A 23556-nucleotide genomic window follows, 5' to 3' on the forward strand; every position below is an offset into this window, starting at 1 on the left:
TCAAGATAAGATGCAACAGGGAAGACCAAGAAATTGGAAAACTGGAAGACAGAGAATGGAAAATCTTTAATATGGCAATTTGGCCCCAATGGACAGAGCAAGTACCGGCAACGAAGCAAAGGTGGAAAATGATTTTGTAGAACAGTGGCACAGGCTCATACCAGGGTCAAGACCTAGTGAAACTGGGGCCTCAACACCAGCATCACAATAACTTTCCTGGAGAGATCTGGTATGCTGCAGTGAAACAGTGCACTGCTCTTCAGATTCCCCCTATTAAAAATAATGATACAAAAGGTAGAATTGCTACCAAACCAAATATAAGCCAGTATTTGTGTAGTGGTTAGAGTGCTGAACTGAGACCTGGGAGACCAGGGTTCAAATCCTCACACAGCCATGAAGCTCATTGGGTGACTTTGGGACCATCACTGTCTCTTAGCCTGACCTACCTCATGGGGTTGTTGTAAAGATAAAACAGGGAGGAAGAGAGCTCTGTATGCTGCCTTGAGCACCTTGTAAATGTAACAAGGAAAAAGGCTTCTATGTATTGTGGATTTTTTTTACACGCTATAGTTATACAGTCATACCTCAGGTTACAGACGCTTCAGGTTGCGTTTTTTGGGTTACGGACCCACCAAAACCCGGAAGTACTGGAACGGGTTACTTCTGGGTTTCGGCTGTCACACATGTGCAGAAGTGCTAAATCGCGCTTTGCGCATGCGCTGAAGTGCCAAATCGCAACCCAAGCGTGCGCAGATTGCGGGTTGTGAGCATGCCTCCCACACGGATAATGTTTGCAACCCGAGCACCCACTGTACATGAAAAATAAAAAGTTTAAAAAACCTTTCATCCATGTAAGCAAGATTTAGATGGGCAGCTGGAGACAGCAGCCAATCTGCCTGCCAAAAGCTCTTTTACCTAAATTGGGCCACTAAACAGCACCAAAATTATTACTCACGAGGGTTCATACGATCCATCATTTTGAGCCGATACCCTTCAAATAGCGAGAAGCCCGATGAAACTGTCAATTTGGAAATTAAGAACTCAAGCCAGATGCTCCCATAGAACATGCAGAAGGAATTCAGTACAAAGGGCCACGTAACAGCCGCCCCCTGAACGGGTGTTCCAAGAGAAGGCCATTTACAAGTAATATATCTAGATATAGATATATATGTACCGGAAATATTTTGATTCCATTTTGGCCCGCCAATGAAAGAGCTGCCAGCGTCCTGCTATCATTCACTTATAAAGCCAGGACGTGATTTCATGCAATAATTAACCCCGGTATGCAAAGAATGTCCTCAACATCCACGAGGAAAGTCAGAGGGGAGGAGAGTCCTGCATGGCGGTTTTTTAAGCAAGACAAATGATCAAATAAAGCGAAGGCAGGAAGTCAGGAGTCCTTCTCAATCAGCCTCTATTTAAAAGTTTTGAGCAAGGATGGGGGAGCGGGACAACACACACTACAGAGCTTGACAATCAGCATCAACAAGCTGCCCACACACATCCTCAAGGCGGCAAAAGGCATTCGGTGCGAGAAAAGAGGGGCTTCAAGGCGGAAGTGCCAAATTTGGAGCCGGCACAGATGCGAAAGGAAATGCCCCATCAGCATCTGACTCAGACTCCAATTTATGCAAGAAACTTTGTAAGGGAACATCCAGGGCAGTGCTGGGCACCTGACAGCTCCCCACTGGTTTCGGTAGGAGCAGAGATATTCGGGGGGAACCCAACCACCAAGAGAAGAGTGTGGTCCAAAGCGTCTCATTTATGTCCAAGGAAAATGGATTTACAGTTTCGGGCAGTCGAAAATACTAAAAATTATGGGGAGGGCTTTTAACAGATTCATCAGTGCAACTCCAGAGTCCATCACAGATTGATTATGGGCTAGGTGGATTTCAATCAGTATGTTTATTATTGCTTCTATAATCTCTATGCCACCTTTCAGTTTAAGACACCTGATGGAACATGCGATCAATCATCATCATAAAATTGCAATCAATCCATTCATCAATCGAAGCACAGAAACAGCAGGCACAAAAATCGATGAAATTCGGCACAGCTAGGAAAACATGTTGCAATGCTTAGAACGTAAGAAGAACCAGATGGATCAGGCCAAAAGCCCATCTAGTACAGCCTCCTGTTCTCACAGTGGCCAACCAGATGTTTGTGGGAAACCTGCAAGCAGCACCTGAGTGCAAGAGCAACTCTCCCCTCCTGCAGTTTCTAGCGACCGGTATTTAGAAGCATGCCCACTAATGGAGGCAGAGCATAGCCATCATGGCGGGTAGCCCTTAAAAGCCTTCATGAATTTGCCAGTTCTCTTTTAACATCATCTAGGTTGGTGGCCTCTTATGGAAGCGAGGCAAGTAGAAAATGTCTTTGCTCAGCGCAGTGGTGCTAAATGGCACTACCATTTAGATCATGGTTAGGCGAATTAAGGCCCGGGGGCCAGATCCAGCCCAATTGCCTTCTAAATCCAGCCTACAGACAGTCCAAGAATCAGCATGTTTTTACATGAGTAGAATATGTCCTTTTATTTAAAATGCATCTCTGGGTTATTTGTGGGGCCTGCCTGGTGAGTAAAATGTGTGCTTTTATTTAAAATGCATTTCTGGGTTATTTGTGGGGCATAGGAATTCGTTCATTCCCCCCCCCCCATTCAAAATATAAATCTGGCCCTCCGCAAGGTGTGAGGGACAGTGGACCGGCCGCCTGCTGAAAAAGTTTGCTGACCCCTGATTTAGATCCAGATTGGGTGACCTTGAACCAGTCCCTATCTCTCAACCTGACCCACCTCACAGTCATCGCGCAGTGTAAAATAAGAAGGGTTAGAAAAACAAACCCACTTCTTCAATAAGCCCCTTGGCAAAGAATGCAAATGACTAAAAAAAAGACAGTTTCTCCTTCCTGCTTCCATCCAAACTCAGTGCATGGTGGCCCTTTTGGATAAAAGTGTTAGGACCTTTATTTTAAAAACAAAAAGGGTGCAGACCAGAGAAGATGGCAACGCTCACTTAACCAGCAGCAGACGATGACACAGTTGAGCTCCCCTGACCTCTGTGTCATGGGCCAGGGATCAGCTTCGCCTGCTGAACAGCAGCCTGAAGGGGGTGAAGGTGGAATGACTCCACCTGCAGCTGATCAGCCTTCACAGAGAGAAGGCACTGATGAGAACCAGCTGGCTTTGGCCTTCATAAACAGAGGACTCAGCAGCAGCCAGGTGCTGCAAACAATTCCTGTAGTTCCTGGCCCTTCCTTGCTGCTTCCTGCTGGATCCTTGGCTCCCTGATCTGGACTTCCTGACTTATGGCCTGGACCCATGACTCTGTGATCATCTGGACTACATGACCTTTGGGCTGTCGGCCTTCGTATGTGGATTCTGCTCTCAAGAAAGTGTTCCTTGGAGACTCCTGGCCACTGCTTGCTCAGTAACGAAATTCAGACAGGGCTACAATACTCTGATCGGTTCTGTTGCTGTTGCTTTCCTGGGAGTGGAGGAACACCAGCAAGGTCAGCACAGTGCAAAGGCACTAGCAGATCCAATCTAGTGTTCCTGCCAGTGCATTTGCAACACACCAGCAGTAGGAGTAACAATGCAACTGACCAAAAGTGGTAGTAGAGTTTTGCTTTCAAACTGGATATTCTATAGTCCTAGCAAACCTTATTTTGACATCTTTAAGAGGGACATTTTTAAGAGGTAGACTTCTAACACTGAGCAGCCTCTCCTTGTATTTCTCAGACACATTAAGAGAGAGACACCTTCCTTCACGAATCCCCAGAAAAGGCACCTTCACAGCAGCTTTGCAATAATTCAAGTTTAACTGACTGGAGAAAAGTCAAAACCATTTTTTTAAACAATAATAATAATCTTTAAATCAGCTGACAGCCTTACTTATGAGTTCAGAGCACGGTTAACAAATAGCTCGGGAGTGATTTACCAACAGTGAGCCAGGATGAGGGATTGGTGATTCAAATTTAGGAAAGGGGGTGGGTGGCTGTGAAAATGAAGGATAGCATACATTCTTCAAGATATGTTGGCTTGCGTAACCTTGCAAACTTTTAGGAGAGAAAAAGCACACGCAGAGAGAGCTTTTCAATTAAACGAGATATTTAAAAGTGTCACGAAAACGGTTCTTCTTGAAGGAACACTGATTCATGTTTGTGTTTTTACTTGTAGATTGTCTTTCTATCACGCAAACATCTGGTTTCGCTTGCACCAAATAAATTTGTTCACATTTATATTCAAGATACCAAAACATTATTAGTTTCAGAAATAACAAATAGGGGGAGGGGGGAGGAGCAGCAGCGCTGGAAGAAGCCGCAATACTACAAAATCCAAGAGGCCGTAACAGGCAGAGTTACTTATGACGATGACTCACACTTTTAGGAAAAGGATTTGGTGCATTTATTGCTTTGAGAAAAGGGCGTTTATTGGGCCTTTTAAAAAAAAAAGTCACATTTTTTTTAAACACCTGCCCATGAGCACAATGGCATGAATGTAATACAGCTGGGGTGGCTAACCTCCAGTTTTGGGGGAGCTAATCTGACTCATGTTGACTGGGGCTGATGGGAATTGTGGTTGGGGGAAGGCTGTGCTACACCTTTTGAATGAGGGAGCAGCAAAAGTTAGCGGAGAGTCTTTGGGGAGGGCATGCAGGGTGGGGAAACTTGTCAGAGTGCCAGGTCTACAAATTTTGCCCTAAAGGGCAAAGGTCTGCACCACTGGCACCAGCAGAGGGCGGACAAAGTAGAGAAAGTATTTCTTCCCTTTGTGCCCCATGCAGGCTTCTGTGGAAAGACCCGTCTCCTTGCCTGCTCCAGGAAGAGGAAGGAGAAAATGACAGCGGCTTCCAAGACGACGTTGATACGCCATAGCCAGCCACATCACGTACATGTTTTAGCAGGAACATAAAAGAGGAGTCTGGTCCTGATGTCAACATGGCATGGGAGAAAGGCGGGGGGGAAGAGATGTGCCGCAGACCTGCAGCCCATGTCTGGTCATTCCTTATGTAAATGACCAGGTCTCACTTATTAAAAGAAGCAGGGAGGTGGCCACCCACCTAGAATCTTCCAAGTGCCCCTATTTTCCAGGGACAGTCCTGGATTTACAGAAGCCGTCCCGCTTCCTGATTTGATCCTGGAATGTCCCGCTTTTCCTTAGAACAGGGGTCAGCAAACTTTTTCAGCAGGGGGCCGGACTATATTTTTTGGGGGGAAATGAACGAATTCCTATGCCCCACAAATAACCCAGAGATGCATTTTAAATAAAAGGACACATTCTACTCATGTAAAAACACCAGGCAGGCCCCACAAATAACCCAGGGATGCATTTTAAATAAAAGGACACATTCTACTCATGTAAAAACACCAGGCAGGCCCCACAAATAACCCAGAGATGCATTTTAAATAAAAGGACACATTCTACTCATGTAAAAACAAGCTGATTCCCGTCCTGGACCGTCTGTGGGCCAGATTTAGAAGGTGATTGGGTCGGATCCGGCCCCCAGGCCTTAGTTTGCCTACCCATGCCTTATGACGTCTCTATTTTCACTGGGGAAATGTTGGAGTCCTGCGACCCCCAAGCCAAGGAGATAAGTAACTATACAACCTTTAGAAGACATCTGAAGGCAGCTCTGTACAGGGAAGTTTTTTAATGTTTAATGTATTTAATGTTGGAAGCCGCCCAGAGTGGCCGGCGCAACCCAGTCAGATTTACAGTAAATTTATTGTTGTTATTACTGTGGAATAGGACGTTCCTATTTTCATCAGAGAAACATCGGAGGCTGTGCCCACCTTTTCTAAGAAGGGAAATGCAGGATCCACCACACAGGGTGTGGTTTTGCCACCTCTCTAACCTGCTGCCCGGGGCACATGGTCCCTCTCATGACACCCACATACCCCCAATCTGCATCTGGCCACTGGTGAGAGGGCTAGTCATCACCGACAAGCAGATTTAAAGAACCCCCCTGTCTGCAGTTTCTCAAAAAGATGTACATGACAACATTATACTTCCAGCCACAAGGCCAACAGATGAAATAAACGAGCAAGAGCTCCTTTATGGGAAGAAGAAATGTTATACAACCGTGTGCTGAGGCGAAAACACACAAAGGAATAACGATTTTGGAGCTCAACAGGTAGAAGACGGCAAAGTCTGCTCCAGAGAGCTACTTTTCTGCCAATTAGCGTTGTTCTACGCACCCCCTGCTTGAGAACATGATGCACAGGCAGCAAAAGGAGACTATCAACGCTCACCCGTGTGGTCTAATAGCAGGACGGTGCACAGGGGCTCAATACATTGCAGTCTTTTGTAAACACTTATTAAGAGACTCATCTTCCTCTGCGGGTCAGTTCCCTAAATGAAAAGACTTCTCTCTTTTTTAGGTTAAGGAAAAGGTAAGATGCATTAGTCACCAATCGTTGGAGCCGCAAAGAATACTGCATCAACAATAAGCATTTATCAATATTTATGTCTCAAGCATCGCCTTTCTACACAACTGTACCCCCACAAGCAGTGTTCTTTTCCTCTCGTTTTTCAAATGAAATGACACAAGAGGCGGTGGGGGGGTGGGGAAGCGGTATAATCAGTGAACATAGTAAGCTATGAACGTTTGCCAGGTGGGGGTGATGCATGAATCTGCCCCCCCCCCCCCGCTCCTCACACCACTGCAGCTGAAGACGTGGAGAAGCCATCAATGGAGATTGCCACAAAGCCCTGAGACGCCACACATCTCCTCTTTGACAAAATGAGGTATCTGACCACATTGCCGAGGCGAGTGCTGACCCTTCAGCAAAACGAGGCCTGCTGTATGGGCAGGATCCCTTCTTTACCCAGTAGGTCACTGCAGTCTGCAGGAGACCCGCAAGTTCCAAAGATATCAGAAGCCCGCTTTACTGAAACTTAAGAGCAGGGCTTTCAGCTGTGAAACGGCATCCCTGTCAGGATAAAACAGGCACCTGCTATCAGCACTTTTCTGCCAACAAATAGAGAGGTTTTTTTCCCCCGACAGGTGTTCCCAGCTGGATAAATAGGTCTCTGCTATGAGTATCTACTTTTTGCATTTATCTGCTGTCATTTCCTAAGATTTTTTAAAAAAACTGTTTTTATTGCATTTTGGACACTGCCTTGAGACATGTGGGTGGAAGGCGATAAATCATGGTGGCGATATAGGAGACGAGAACTCTGACGTTTCTTCAACAAAGCATCAAAATGAGACCAAGGAGTTGCACCCGTATTGCTAGCCCCGCCCACAGCTGGCTTAGGCTCCGCCCACTGCCCGTAACAACTTAGGGTCACTTAACCACGTTATACGCCCCCCTAGAACAATTCAGTCTGTGGAACTGGTACCACATGATATGTGTTCCCCATTGGTAGGAAACTGACCTTTCAGCTTAGCTTCATCCACCCTTTGGAACTCCCTGCCTATTGATATCACTGTGCTCTTCTTTGTTTCAACTAGCCTACCCAGATATGTAGAATGATAATGTGTGTTTTAATCTGTTTTTTCGCTTGTCACTGATTTCTTTTTCGAAAGTTTAAAGTTGCTGTCTTTAAGTGTTTTTATGGATAATTTAACTGTTTTATTCTTTTTGTAAACCACTTTGAAGCTGTTGAGTTTGTTTGTTTTACAGTCGAGCAGTGTATAAATTTTATGAAAAATAAAATAGTCATCCATGCCACTGTCCTTACCTTGGCTTGGACTGCATAAGAGGCAAGGAGAACAGATGCCTCTGGGGGACAGGAAATCTTCTCATCCAATATCTGCTTCTTCACCTAAATAAAAAAAAACAACGCAGGAGCTATAGCACAGCTAAGAAAGACAACTCCAGCAGACGGCCACAATGATTTTCAAAACGTCTACTCCAGAGGTCGGCAAGGTTTTCCTCGCCTGCGCCGGTTCACTCCAGTGGAGATCCCTCTGTGGGCTGAATTGCATGCGCACCCGTGATTTCCAGCGTCTGCGCAGATGCAATTTTCAACGCCGTGGAAGCGAGTCGCTGCGCTGCGCCAATTTAGCGCAGCGGACAGGGACTCGCCAGGCAGGTGGCTCTGTTCGGGGACGGCTCGTGGGCCGGTTAAACGATCCCCGTGGGTGGCCCCTGGTCTACTCTATGTATACAACCAAGTCTGGATCCAACCCCAAATTGATGCTGCCCCCCCCGCCCCCCGTTTAAACATGCAAAATATTGTTTGGCACAGCGAGGTAGGTCACTGCTCCTATTTTACAGAGGGGGAAATGGTGGCTGAGAGGCAGCAACTTAACCCAACATCCCATAGAAATATCTAACTGAAGCAGGAATAGACCAGGCCTCCTTCCCTGATCCAGGCACAACATTGTAGACTAGGGCAGGGAAATGCAGTCCTCTAGACCTTTATCTTAGCCTTGGGGCTCTCTCCCAAAACCATGCCACACCCAGCACTGGTCCCCTTCATCATTTGAGTGTCACACTGGGATGTGTCCTTCAACTGTAATACAGTGGTACCTCGGATTACATACGCTTCAGGTTACATACGCTTCAGGTTACAGATTCCGCTAACCCAGAAATAGTACCTCGGGTTAAGAACTTTGCTTCAGGGTGAGAACAGAAATCGTGCTCTGGCGGCGCAGCGGCAGCAGGAGGCCCCATTAGCTAAAGTGGTGCTTCAGGTTAAGAACAGTTTCCGGTTAAGAACGGACCTCCAGAACGAATTAAGTACTTAACCCGAGGTACCACTGTAATGTCTTCTCTTCCTAGATTGGGGGGGGGTGTAAAAGCCTCTGACTTCTTATTTATATATTTATTGAATTTATATCCCAGCTTTTACTCCAAGGATCTTAAGGTGGCGTAGATGGTTCTCCTCTTCCGCCTCATTTAATCCCCACAATACCCCTGTGAGGTAGGGTAGGCTGAGAGGCAATGATTGGCTGAGTGAGGATTTGAACCTTGGTCTCAGGTTGAAGTCCAACCCTGTAACCACTATACCACGCTGGCTTTTGTGTGGCTGGATTGTGGCTTACTGTGCAAAGCTAAGGTTCACACCCACAGCTCCACCCACTCTCACCTCTGACCCTGGAATCACAGAATTGGAACTGTCGAGTTGGAAGGGACCCCAAGGGACATCTTGTCCAACCCCTTGCAATGCATCAGAATTAAACCCTTAAGGGCTCCCTTTCAGATGCTGGATTTTCAAAGTCAGAAACAACAGCTGCCTCCTGGCTGCCAAAATATGCAAAGCCTCCATTCCAACTTGAAAGCACTTTTCCCTCCCGCTGGGTCAGGCAAACATTAGTCTCCCTTACAAAACACCTACTTGAAGGAAAAATAGGTGCTGAGTGATGTCCTGAACGAGCTCGTCCTCTGCGTTCTCTGGGTAAAACTTGGCCAGGAAGTGAAAAGTGACCGGCTCCTCCTTTGGAACATCGTGGTCCAGGACCTGCAGAATTAGATCTCCCTTTTAATCTCTTGGAAGAATGTATGAAAAGCCTTGATCATCACATTTAGTTTCTTAACACAGAACAGAGCAGACCGAACTTCAGCAACTGTCCAGTGGCACAAAACATTATGTTGAAGCCAAGATTCAGAAGTCCAGTCCCTACGCTGCCTTACAATGTAGGGCAAATCTACACATACGTCAATAATAATAATAATAATAATAATAATAATAATTTGTTATTTATACCCTGCCCATCTGGTTGGGTTTCCCCAGCCACTCTGGGAGGCTTCCAACAAAATATTAAAATACAATAGTCCTTCAGATATTAAAAGCTTCCCTAAACAGGGCTGCCTTCAGATGTCTCCTAAAAGTCTGGTAGTTGTTTTTTCCTTTGACGTCTGGTGGGAGAATGCCTTCTGCCTGGCTCCCTTTAGCTTTGCTTCTGGCAGTGAGGGAACCACCAGAAGGCCCTCGGCACTGGACCTGTTTAAAGCACAGGACTTCTCTCAAAGAATCCTGGGACACTGAAGTTTCTTAAGGATACTGGGAATTGTAGCTCTGTGATTGGCAAACTGCAGTTCCTGGGATCCTTTGGAGGAAGCCACGTTTTCCAAATGTGCCTGGGATGTGCTTTAGCCTTATGGTGTGGGTCAGTCCTTCATTCCCTTAAAGCAATATTTAAGAATTCCCCTACTAGATCACTTTGCCCCATATACACCCACTCAACTCCTTCAATCGGCAGAACTGGCGCTTTTACAGGTGCCACATAATACACATTCCGCATTTGGCAGGACCTGCACTTTGGAACTCCCTGTCTATTGTTATCAGTCTATTGTTACCTTCACTTTTTGGGTCCTTCTAAAAACACTTTTGTTTCAGCAGACTGACTCAGATGTTTAGAAAACTGATGCGAGTTTAAATCTGTTCTCAGCCCATTGCTATTTTCACTTTTTTAAAGTCTTAGATTGGCGCTGTTAATTTTTCTTTTTGCTGATTATTGTTTAATTGAAATCCACGTTGAGGGATTTCTTTACAATCAAGCAGCGTATAGATTTTATGAAATAAATACTCAGCAATGGGTATTTAAGATTTCCTGGTATGCTCCCCCCCCCCCATGTGCTTCCTAGGCCTTTCTAAATGTTTAGACACACTTAAGACTTTTTACTATTTTTCCAGAGAAACTGGACATCCACCAATAAAGATTTCCTTGCTCTTATCTCAGTTTGGCCTTGCTCTTTATTTTCTGCAATGTTTCTGATATTCGGAGCTTCCCTAGTTAGGAAACCGCAGTATAGCTTAAAGCCCCAGGTCTCTAGTTAAGACGTAAGCATTTGCTTGGCACCACACCGCTGCCTTCGACAGATTTTGTAGCAGACAGTGCAAAGTCCCATCAGTCAAGGCAAACACATCCAGCTAGAGGGAACGGTGCGCTGAGTAAACACTCTTAATGCACAACATACGTCTGGTCCCGAAATGTCATCCAACTTCAGCTGCCTGGGAACAGATTAAGGAGAGGAAAGCCATCTCGGAGCAAGCTTCCCCAGAGAGAATTAGCCAGTACTACATGCAGCTCAGATATGCTAGCCTTGACTTATAGTTAACACTCAGGCTTACAGTGCAAAAGTTACAGCTGAGCTACAGGAATGAATTCGCAGCCACTTGCTACCTAGGAATCGGAGGCAGTAATCTTACAGCTAGTTTACTAAGTAGCTGGTCCCCATGGAATCCATGAGAAAGTAAGAAGAGCCTGCTGGATCAGGCCAACGGCCCATCTAGTCAAGCATCTTGTTCTCACAGTGGCCAACCAGATACCCATGGGAAAACTGCAAGCAGGACCTGAGCACAAGAGAACTCTCCCTTCCTATATTCAGAATCCGAGTTCAGAAAGTAGTGTTGGGAGATGAGTGTTCAGACCCCTGGGCTCTCACTTGTGGGGTGCCTCAGGGTTCTGTCCTCTCCCCCATGCTTTTCAACATATACATGCAGCCGCTAGGAGAGATCATCAGGGGGTTTGGGCTGGGTGTCCATCAATATGCGGATGATACCCAGCTCTACCCCTCCTTCAAATCAGAACCAGTGAAGGCGGTGAAGGTCCTGTGTGAGTGTCTGGAGGCAGCTGAAGGATGGATGGCGGCTAACAGATTGAGGTTGAATCTTGCCAAGACAGAAGTACTGTTTTTGGGGGACAGGAGGCGGGCAGGTGTGGAGGATTCCCTGGTCCTGAATGGGGTAACTGTGCCCCTGAAGGACCAGGTGCACAGCCTGGTAGTCATTTTGGACTCACAGCTGTCCATGGAGGCACAGGTCAATTCTGTGTCCAGGGCAGCTGTTTACCAGCTCCATCTGGTACGCAGGCTGAGACCCTACCTGCCCACGGACTGTCTTGCCAGAGTGGTGCATGCTCTAGTTATCTCCCGCTTGGACTACTGCAATCCGCTCTATGTGGGGCTAGCTTTGAAGGTGACCCGGAAACTACAACTAATCAGAATGTGGCAGCTAGACTGGTGACTGGGAGCGGCCGCCGAGACCACATAACACCGGTCTTGAAAGACCTACATTGGCTCCCAGTACATTTCCGAGCACAATTCAAAGTGTTGGTGCTGACCTTTAAAGCCCTAAATGGCCTCAGTCCAGTATATCTGAAGGAGCGTCTCCACCCCCATCGTTCTACCCGGACACTGAGGTCCAGCGCCGAGGGCCTTCTGGCGGTTCCCTCCCTGCGAGAAGCCAAGTTACAGGGAACCAGGCAGAGGGTCTTCTTATGGTGGCACCTGCCCTGTGGAATCCCTCCAAGCAGATGTCAAAGAGAACAACAACTACCAGACTTTTAGACGACATCTGAAGGCAGCCCTGCTTAGGGAAGCTTTTAATGTTTGATGCATTACTGTATTTTAATATTGTGTTGGAAGCCGCCCAGAGTGGCTGGGGAAACCCAGCCAGATGGGCGGGGTATAAATAATAAATTATCATCATCATCATCATCATCATCATCACTGTTGCCTCTGCAACTGTAGAGGCAGAACACAGCCATCCTGGCAAATAGCCATTGATTGTCTTCTCCTCCATGAATGTGTCTAATCCTCTTTTGAAGCCATCCAAGTTGGTGGCCATCACTGCTCCCTGTAGCAGCGAGTTCCTTAGTTTAACTGTGCGTTGCAGGAAGAATTCCTTCCTTTTCTCTGCCCTGAACCTTCCAACATTCAGATCCGTGAAATGTCCACAAGAACGTTCCGTCCTTACCTTCTTATCCATCTTGAGCCACGCCATTGTGTCTTTGATCATGTATTGCAGGCCAAAGAACCACGTTTCGCGGAGTCCCAGTGTCCTGCACACCAGGTCAAACAGGTCCTTCCCTTTCCACTTGACCTGAGGAAAAGGGAAACAAAAGTTAAAAGCCGCCTGCTCCCAGACACAAGTTCGCTTTGGACGACGTGTGGTCGTGTCCATCGCCACCGCCAGACTGGAAAAAGCAGAAATAAGACCTCCATGGGAGAAGAACAAAAGCAACACAGGGCTTGCTTGTTCTGTAACATTTAAAGCAGGGACCTTTGAGTCCTCCAGTTGTTGTGGAAACTAACGCCCACCAGCCCCAGGCAACACGGCCAACAATTGGAGATTATGGGAGTTGGGGATCAAACAACATCTGGAAGGCTGCAGGTTCCCCATCTCTGATTTAGGGGTTTCCAACTGGGTTCCTGTCTGGTGGGCAAATGCTCCTGCCATCAAGGACGTTGCAGCTGACAATCTCTTGGGTGACTCATACACTGCTCCACAGGACAGCTGCAACAAGGAGCAGAACAACTGCAAATCCATGGAGAAGGCAATCAATGGCTCCTAGCCATGATGGCTATGCTCTGTCTCCATGGTTGGAGGAGGAAGCAATGCTTTTCAATTGCTGGAAACCACCAGAGGGGAGAGGGCTCTTGGCCTCAGGTCCTCCTTGAGGGTTCCCCGGAAGAGGAATCTCGGTGGCCACTGTGGATGCTGGACTTGATAGGCCATTGCCCTGATCCAGAAGCCTCTTCTTATGTACTTATGCAACCCTCAGAAGTTCAGGGGGAGCAGGGAGTGACCTAGGAGAGGGCCTTCTCTGTGGCAACCCCTAAGTTGTGGAACTCCCAGCAGAGGTGCATCTAGAACCTTCCCTACACAACTTTCAGCAAATGCTGAAGATGCCCCTCTTTACCCCAGCTTTTGACCTCTGAGATGTGTGTTTCCATAGCCTACCCTATCCCTCTGACTAATTGGTTTTGACTGTTTTCAATTCTGTATTTTAAATTATTGTAACCCACTCTGGGACTTGCTAGTAAAAAAATTCAATAAGAACCGCAACAACTATGGAATTCACTAACAAATTGAATGCTTCACTCAAAAGGGGGGGGGGGGTAAAAGAATAACCAGTGGCGTACACATCTCAAAATTTAGTTGCTCTTCTGCAGGGTAGCAATCGGTTAGTCTCCGTGCACTGTTGCAGCAGCAAATTTATATTTAAGGCTGTAAATCATGCATCCCATTTCATAAGGATATGTATACTCATTGGGATCCCTGTGTGCTTTCTACCGGGTTAACTTTGCACATCTTCCACTGAATGGAAGTGGCACATTGTAGGTGTTTGGGAAGACATTTTGAGCATGCAGGGCAGCAAGGGAGAAGGAGATGGGTTATGTAAGCAGAGCAATGCTCATAGAAATATGGAGACAGCTAAAGCAACCTGATCAGGCAGTTACCCTGAGGATTAAGCTTTCACTCTCTCTTTAGAGTAGCAGTTGCGTTCCCTTCCCGTATATGCATTATTCTTCAATTAAGCAGTTGGAGAGGAGGCATTAAAGCATGGGCTTTTTAATGCTGTGGTTATGGGAAAGCAGGTAACAAAAGGGAAGTATTAGAAAGGAGCAGAGACAGATGACTTTCATACGCAGGGACTGGTTTTGTTATGTATGATTGGGTCCAGGATATCTGGAAAAGATGCCCCACGTTTCGTCCAGTAGGGCTCTACGTATTTTATTGCATTTATATCCCAACTCCAAGGAGCTCAAAGTGTCATATATGGTTTCCCCACCCACCCCTCCTCATTTAATCCCCACAACAGCCCTTTGAGCTAGTTTAGGCTGAGAGTGAGCGACTGGCCCCAACATCACCCAGTGAGCTTCATGGCCGACTGAGGACTTGAACCCTGGTCTCCCAGGTCCTAGTCCAACACACTAACCACTACACCACCCTGGCTCTATGTTATGGTCTCCCTCCGCTGTCAGTGGTAGCATCCCTCTGAGTATCAGTTGCTGAGAATCACAAATGGGGAGGGAGTGCTGTTCTGTTCAGGGCCTATTTGTGGGCTTCCCATCTAGACATCTGGTTGACCAAAGGTGGTCTGGTTTGGGAGAGGAAGATGCTGCATGGGCCAGGCCTTTGGCTTGACCCAGCAGGGCTCTTCTTATATTCTTATGAAGGGAAGATACAGACTTCCTTGAAAACCTATTACAGTCATACCTCGGCTCCTGAACGCCTTGGGAGTCAAACGTTCTGGCTCCTGAACGATCGAAAACCGAAAGTGAGTGCTCCAGATTTCGAACATTCTTTTGGAAGCCGAAAGTCCGACGGGGCTTCCACGGCTTCCAATTGGCTGAAGGAGCTTCCAGAAGCCACGCTTTGGTTTCCGAAGGTTTTGGAAGTCAAATGGACTTCTGGAATGGATTCCGTTCGACTTCCAAGGTACGACTGTATTATACTGACATACATCTAGGCAGGACTGAGTTCAGCCTCCCATACCCAGGCTACCCTTACAGTAGTTAGGGGAGGAGCTACAGACCTAAGACCACATGCACCCCTTGGCCTAATTTCATAAACACTTCCTTGAGACGTCTGGAAAGAGTCTTCCATCTCTTCCTCATCAGTCTACTGGGTGAGGAGGGAGGGAGAAGGATGTCAAGGGCCAGAAATCAGATGCCTCGACATCCGCCAATGGAGACCTAAAAAGAGCCCTGCTTGATCAGGCCTGTGGCCCATCTGGTCCAGCATCCTGCTCTCACAGTGGCCAACCAGATACTCCAATGGGAAGCCCAAAAGCAGGACTACAGCACAAGAGCTCTCTCCCCTCCTGCGGTTTCTAGCAACTAGTATTCAGAAGCATTGCTGCCTCCAACTGTGGAGGCCAAGCTGATAAATTTGTCATGAATTTGTCTAATTCTCTTTTAAAGCCATCTTGGTCGGCGGGCAGTCATCACCGCCTCCTGCGGCAGCACGTTCCATACTTTAACCATGCTCTGTATGAAGAAGTGCCCTCGGCCCCCACAACAGGTCAGCGCCAAGTGAGTGCGGCCCTCATCAGGAAAAGGCCTTTCAAGGAAAAGACTGCAGGGTCCCCAAAAGAAAAGTCTCGACTGCAGCAGCCCCAGCTGCCGGGTTAACAAGGGGAGGTATTGCAATAAAGCAAACCCACACGTTCACTTTGGGTTAGTAGGGAGCAGAGAAATTCACCTGGAGTAAAAGTAAGGGAAATTGGAGCAGTCAAAAAAGAGGTGGTCTTTCAAATGGCTGCATATCAACAGTATAAAAAGAAAGCTTTGGCTTGTTTTTAAAAAAATGGTACACCAGTAGGAAATAAAGCGAGCGAGATCTTGGTGCTTTTCTACCTCTGGGAATCGATAAAATTGCAGGGAGAGACATATGGCTGCTCTTCTGAAGCATTAAGGCAGGGGGGCCTCCCTCCCACCTTGTCAGTATCTCTCAAGTCTTAGGATCACCGGCATAGCATTCAATATTAATCCTCACACATGGCACAACAGCTCTGCTCCAGCTGCTCTCCCTCCTCCAGCTGTTATTCCACACTGCCCACTTGTGGCTACTGCTCCCCACTGCATCAAAAAGAGGTTTTAATCCTAATTCATTTTGCCTTGCACCCCCCACCCCGGCGCCAAAATTATTTCCAGTACCACTGATGTGAATCCCCCCCCCCCCCGGTGCCTTATTTTCTGGTGGGAAATATTCCATTTCATACGTTCGGGGTGGAGAGGTTGTTCATTACCAACAATGAATGGATGCCAGCTGCAAGCACAGGATGAGTCGAGCTCGGCCATTTCAAAGTGTTTAGCTTCACTTAGTGATTACAAGAGAAACAAAACTGGACAAATTAAGACCGAGAGATGGGAATACCAGCCCTGTGAAGCAGCCACCATGTGGGTCAGCGCTGCCTACGACGCCAGGGGGAGGGGAGTATGAATAATGGCTTGTGGACATGTTGGTTTGCTCAGTGGCGGAGGGAGGTGGGGGGCGGTCCGCTCCAGGTGCCATCTCTGAGGGGGTGACAAGGCACCCTGCAGGGGGCTCGCTCCGCCACCATTGTGCCGCCACAGCCACGTGCGAAGGATCTGCCGCTCGTGGTTGCAGCAGTGGCGGCGGGATCCCACCGCCGTCCATACGGCGCTTGAGTGGCGCCATCAGCAAACCGCTGCGGGGTGCATGTGCGGCACCACTACATACTGTGCACGTGCATGCACAGTACACAGTAGCGCATGCGCTGTCGGGCGGTTTGCCCCACCCCCAGCACCCCACACCGGGTGCTGGTTAGCCTTCCTTCACCCCTGGGTTTGCTGGCATTTGGGGTCACCAATGGCCTTGAGCTCAAAAATATGAGAGTATCATAAGAGCCCTGGTGGATGAGGCCAATGGCTCACCCTACCTAGCATCCTGTTCTCACAGGGGCAGCCAAATGCCTGTGGGAGAAAAAGGTAAGCAGGACCCAAGCACAAGAGCACCTTCTGTGGTCTCCAACAACGAACAGAATCATTGCTGCCTCTGACAGTGGAGCATCCACAAACGAGCATCAGGAGAGGAATGCAGTTGGAGGTGAAGAGGGGAAATGCAACGGAAAGACAAGCAAACAGAATAACTGGATTTACAAATGGATATTGCCAAGACAGAACGGTGAAATGAGAGCCATGGAGTCCACGTGGCAAAGCGACCTGTCCATTCACTGGAGTGGAAAGTAGCGGCGAAAGGAGGGGCTTGCCAAGGAAAAGAGGCTTTCATCCACAGATGCAGGGTCTGCACCCTGTGGAATTGGTGTTTTCAAACTCCAGCCGCGCTTTAGACTACAAACGATGCAGAAGCCCTCCCTCCCGGAAGCGGCAGCCTGTCTGCAGACTGCAAATGATGTGGGGTGTTATGTAAGCCCGCACAAAGCCAACAGGGAAGTTCTTGGACCATTTTCAGGCATCGCGTTTAGCGCATAGGACAAGGATGTGGGAGCGGGGACACACACACACACACAGAGAGAGAGAGAGAGAGAGAGAGAGAGAGAGAGAGAGATTTGGATGATTTCTAAGTGTGGTTTTAAGATATTGATCGCCGACATTTTATGGCAATGAGCCTTCCGCCCTACTCTGCCCTGCAGTGGCAGTTTGGCCCCGCACACATAAACGGGCACTTTGATGGCTGCTGGTGCTATTAGGTTTTTATGCCTTGACTCACAAGTGCCGTAACACCAATTTAACGGCTGCTGGGAGAGCCATAGACTCTGAGACGGACCTGCGCATAGCAACTGGCTCAACAACGAATCTGCATTTGGCGTCTTTCCGCAAATTAGCTTAACTAAGATCAAACTTTACTGGCACTCCTTTGCTCATTCCATATGGTAGGAGTCCTTCGCTTGGATGCTAAAAACCAATTCGGAGAAGCTGAACTGTACATTTGAAGCGTGTGGCTTTTCCCCAAAGTATCTTGGGAACTGTTGTCTACTAAGGGTGCTGGGAATTGTAGCTCTGCGATGGGAAACTACAGTTTACTAGGATTATTTGGAAGAAACCATGCATTGTGTGGCATTTGAGCAGCCTCAGGTGTTTATTCTGATAACTTTTACGTCTACATTCAAGCTGTGTACGAACTGTACCTTTAAAGCACACTCAAAGCGCATCATTTCGCCCAAAGAATTCTGGGCACTGTAGTTTGCTAAGGGTTGCTGGGAATTGTAGCTCTAGGAATTCTACAGCCTAGAATTCTTTGAGGGAAACCATGTGCATTAAAGCCACGGTGTGGACGTGACCCGAAACTTTTTGGGGGCACCATTTGAGCACACAGTATAGGCAGTGATCACGTCAGTACCTGGAAACCCACAGCAAACACGCTAGCTGGACATTCACAGCAATCAAAATACAGTCCTTTTTACCATCAATCATATCTCCTGCCCTTAAGCCCTGTGTGGGGTTTTGTTTCAAACCATTCCTGTTCCTTGTGCTCACTAAGTCAAAGCAGACTTGGCACCCTCCAATCAACATTTGGAAACCAGGAAGGGCCGTAGCTCAATGGCAGAACACTTGCTTTGGGCACAAAAGGTTCCAGGTTCAACCCCTGTTATCTCCAGTAGATACCCCTGCCTGAAATCCTGGGGAGCCGCTGCCAGTCAGTGTAGACCATACGGAGCTACATGGACCAATGATCTGACTCAGTATAAAGCAGCTTCCTATATAACTCAGTTTAAACCCATAAGGACTAGAATCTTTATTTTATGGGAAGGGTGGTAGTGATTGTTCGAAATTTGGCAGGCGCCAGGTGTATTTTGCACCTGGCTATCAACCACTTGTGATCAAGTGAAGATGCCCAGGTGCCAGGATGGCGTCTGATGCCTATACAATCTGGAGGTGCTTGCCTGGGATTCCTTGGATCTTGACTATTTTCACACAACAGCAACACATCCTGTAGAATTCTATTATATTTTATCTGCCCAATCAGAATGAATTTCAGGAACCGAAAAGTCAAATTGAAAAATAAAAATTCCAAGCTGTGTGGCCCCAAAATGGCAATGAGCCATTCTGTTTTGGCAACTGTAAGCCTAGTTTAAATCCTAGCTCATATATCTGAGTTTCTAACACCGGTGGTAGCTCAGTGGCTTTGCATGCAGAATGTTCCAGGTTCAATTCCCGACGGCATCTCCAGGTAAGGCTGGGAAAGACCTCTGACCAGGGAGCTGCTGCCAGTCAGTGTAGACAAGGCTGATCCAGATGGACCAATAGTCTGACTCAGTACAGTGGTACTTCGGGTTACATATGCTTCAGGTTACAGACTCCGCTAACCCAGAAATAGTACCTCGAGTTAAGAACTTTGCTTCAGGATGAGAACAGAAATCGTGCTCCGGCGGTACAGCAGCAGGAGGCCCCATTAGCTAAAGTGGTACTTCAGGTTAAGAACAGTTTCGGGTTAAGAACGGACCTCCGGAACGAATTAAGTACTTAACCCGAGGTACCACTGTATAAAGCAACTTCCTGAATTCCTAACAATCCACTCCACTATTCTTGCTCACTGCGGCTGTGAAATTTAGCATACGCATCTGATGAAGGTCACCACCAACTGAAAGAAAAGCAAGGCTCCTCATCACAGCTCTTTCCCCACCATCATCCGGAGTGGTGGCCAGAATGATATAATAAAGCTATATCCTCAAAATAAAAACTGCATTAGAGGCAGAGCCATAATTTATAAAAAGCAAGGGCTGCAATGGCCCGGCTTTCGTCTGGGGGTAATGGGGCTTGGCGGGGGGGGGGGGCCCACTCTCTCTCTCCCTCCGCCTCGAGACACCCCAAATTGAGCCAGCAGCTTGAGAATGAATGCTCTCTCCTAGGTGGTCCTGTCATATTCCATTAGCTTTATCTTAACATGGTTTGTTAGATATATTTGCAAGTCTTGCCGGAATACGTGGATAAACTCCGGTTATAAAGAGGGCTAAGTGCCGCAAGCCGGTTATTTTGCAGGGCTGGGATTTATGATCTCAACTAAGTGTAGAGCGCCTGCAATTCATCAGCATCTCCTGGTTGTCGTTTTTCTAAAAGTAAACAGGAGTAAGCACTTAAAACTCAGCAACCAGTCGACGATGGGAGAAGGGAGGCCTCTTCTTGTTCTCCAGCCAAGATGTCAAGAGTTTGGGGAAGGGGGAGCGGAAATCTATTAACAGGGTGTACATTATTTATTAACCTGCAACAGGAGTCATTTGCACCTGGCAGGCAGCCAAAGCGTCACTCCGATAATGCAATTTAATATGGGGACAGTGTCCTTGCTACAAGCGCCGCACTGCCGCTCCTCAGGCAATTACGGCCCGCTATGAAGTTATGGCAAATGTTAGGAGAGAGGAGCCCACTTGTGGATAGAGATGAAGTCAGGACGGCATGATGAGCCAAGGTTGCAGAGTGGGATCCAGTATGGATGTGGCTCCAAATTATTTGGAAGAGCTCAGGGTCATGGGAAAACTTCAGAAGAGCCCTATTGGATTTGGCCAAAGGCCCTTCTGGGACGGCATCATGTTCTCGCAGTGGCCAACAAGATGCCTATTGCAAGCCTGCGAGCAGGACCTGAGCGCAAAAGCACTCTCTCCCCACTTGCAATGCCAGCAACTGGCGTATAGAGGTGTACTACAGTGGTACCTTGGATCGCAAACACCTTGATACTCGGACATTTTGGCTTCCAAACTCCACAAACCCAGAAGTGAGTGTTCCGGTTTGCGGACGTTCTTTGGATCCCGAACGTCCGACGGGGCTTCCGCAGCTTCCAATTGGCTGCAGGAACTTCCTGCAGTCAATTGGAAGCCATGCCTTGGTTTCTGAACGTTTTGGAAGTCGAACAGACTTCCGGAACGGATTCCATTCAACTTCCAAGGTACACTTTGCCTCAACAGAAGGAGAAATACTTCTGAATCCCAGTTGCTGGAAACTATAGGACGGGGGGAGCACCCATGTGCTCAAATCCTGCTTACAGGTTTCACACAGACACCTGGTCAGCCACTATGAGAACAGGGTGCTGGACAAGATGGGCCACTGGCCTGATCCAGCAGGTCTTCTGATGCTCTTACGTTGTCATCATCCTGTGCCCAGCTGTGGCTGACCGTGGCATCTCTAGAATTACTCAATTGGCAATGAAAAGGGTTTAGAAAAGATACCGGAGCATTTTACAAGACACCTTCCAAGAGATTGGCATCCGAAGCAACAGATAAATAATGGGGTATGACAAGTCCTCAATAACGGTATCACACATCAGCAGCAGGAGCTAGGTCAGCAGCCACAGAAGAAAACCCATAATATTTCAGAGACACTGAGAGCTTGAAAATCAGGAGAGCTCCTCTCATTTCCCTCTTCAACAAACAGATGTCACAAAAAACCCACAACCCCTTAAAGAGCCACTTAACTATGCTGCAAGCAGAAGCCATAAAAAAAGCTATTTTTATTTACTTATGCTGCACGACAACTTGATAACGACTTTTTAATTAAAAGCTATTTCTGTGCAACCTCTAAGGAGATAGCAGACATGGCAAGGTACAGCTACAGAAGCGCACTTGACTGGCCCTCTCTGTCGGAGCAGAAGCGAGGTGCAGACAGATAGATTAAGGGCAGAACAGTAGAGGGCCAGATCCTGGTAGCAGCAGCGTGGAAAGGGAGGTCATACTAAGGAAAGTGTCCAGGAGGAGAGAAGACAGCTATTTTTAACCCTGGGTATTTATCCAACATCACAACTTAAACAGGCAACATGAGAGCCTTGCCAGATCGCCAGCTGTTTTTCCAATGATGATTGAACTGGGTTAAAACATCCTGACAGCTTCTGACTTTTCAATAAACAAACAGACGGGATCTGTTGATATCTATAGCCTACTTATTCTTTTTTTAATTCAGCGGGAAGAAATTTATTGTGACAGTAAAAGAGGGGAAAGTCTAATCCCTGGCTCTGATCCACACCAGAAACTGGGGTCTGTTCAACAGATAATTACCTTTTTCTCTCTTTTTTCTTAAGGCTAGTTTTCCACCGTGAAGCCCCGCAATGTGGCTTACAATAGACAGAAAGAAAACATTTTAAACAGATATGGTTTTAGAAACAAATTCCTGTTTTGATTTATTTTTTATTTTTTATGATAAACCATCTAATTCAGCATATTCTGTCAGCTTTTGGATCCAATCTTGAATAGAGGGGATTTCATCACTCTTCCATTTTGCTGCGATCAAAACTCTTGCTGCCGCCGTTGCATGTAAAAAGATACCCTTCCTCTTTTGTGGAATATCCAAATCTGTTATTCCCAGGAGGTAGGCCTCTGGTTTTTTATTGAAAGAGATCTTTAGCATTTTTTGCAGTTCTGCATGTATACTCTCCCAGAATACCTGTATTTTCGTACATATCCACCACATATGGTAGAATGTTCCTGAGTCTCCACATCTCCAACAATTACTTGATACATTTTTATACATTTTTGAAAGCTTCCATGGTGTTAGAGACCATCGATGTTGCATTTTTTGAAAGTTCTCTCTAATCGTGTAACAATTTGTGAATTTCCAATTGATCTTCCATAAATTTTCCCATTGGGCCATGGTTATTGAGTGGCCAAAATCCTGGGACCACCTCACCATTGCCACTGTTACCTCCTCCTCCTTGACTCAAGGAGGAGTCGGTAAGTTTTGGAAAGAGTTTTTCTTTTAGAATTTAGATCAGATTCGAATCGGGAAATTTCTGTTGAGAACCCCTTTTGTTTGTCAGATTTAAATTTTTCAAATAACTGATGGTATTGGAACCATTCTGAAATATGGTCTCTTATTTCCTCAAAGTTTTTTAATTTTATTTGGTTATCTTCATTTTTTAGAAGTATTTTATATGTTGGCCAGCTTTCCTGAGTATTTTTCCGTTTTACTGCTATGGCTTCTACTGGAGAAGTCCACCACGGGACTTTAGGCTCCATCAGGTCTTTATATTTTTCCCATACAGCAAAGAGTGACTTTCTTATTATATGGTTGGTAAAGTTTTTATGAATTTTCGCTTTTCCATATATTAGGTAGGCGTGCCATCCCCAACGGTTGTCAAAACCTTCCAGGTCGAGGAGGTCCGAATCCTGCAACGTGCACCAATCTTTTAGCCAGGTGAAACATGCTGCCTCATAGTAAAGTTTTAGGTCGGGTAGAGAAAAGCCTCCTCTCTCTTTTATGTCTATTAAGATCAGGTGTTTAATCCTAGGTTTCTTCCCTTCCCACAGGAATTTGGAAATTTCTCTTTGCCATATCTTGAGACAACCTGCTTCGCCCAGTATTAAAAAGATTAATTTTGGAAGTACATTCATCTTTATAATGGAAATCCTACCCAGAAATGTTAATTTTAGTTTACTCCAGGTTACAAAGTTTTTTCTAATCTCTAACCAA

General features: G+C 46.8%; 1 protein-coding gene and 1 long non-coding RNA gene across 5 annotated transcripts in view; both read right to left on the reverse strand.

Moving 5' to 3' along the window:
* The window catches only part of LOC308466025, a 118563-nt gene that overhangs the window by 61043 nt on the left and 33964 nt on the right, over positions 1-23556 (reverse strand). The gene's annotated exons all lie outside the window — the stretch shown is intronic.
* The window catches only part of NF2 (NF2, moesin-ezrin-radixin like (MERLIN) tumor suppressor), a 96057-nt gene that overhangs the window by 61043 nt on the left and 11458 nt on the right, over positions 1-23556 (reverse strand). For all 4 annotated transcript variants that reach the window (XM_080986353.1, XM_080986354.1, XM_080986356.1 and 1 more), the window contains 3 exons: positions 12650-12775; positions 9287-9409; positions 7685-7768 (listed from right to left, as the gene is read on the reverse strand). In XM_080986353.1, the coding sequence (XP_080842479.1) occupies positions 7685-7768; positions 9287-9409; positions 12650-12775 (333 nt within the window). The remainder of the gene's footprint in view (positions 1-7684; positions 7769-9286; positions 9410-12649; positions 12776-23556) is intronic.

The sequence above is a fragment of the Podarcis pityusensis genome (genome assembly GCF_964106645.2).
Source record: "Podarcis pityusensis genome assembly, chromosome: 16".
NCBI lineage: Eukaryota > Metazoa > Chordata > Lepidosauria > Squamata > Lacertidae > Podarcis > Podarcis pityusensis.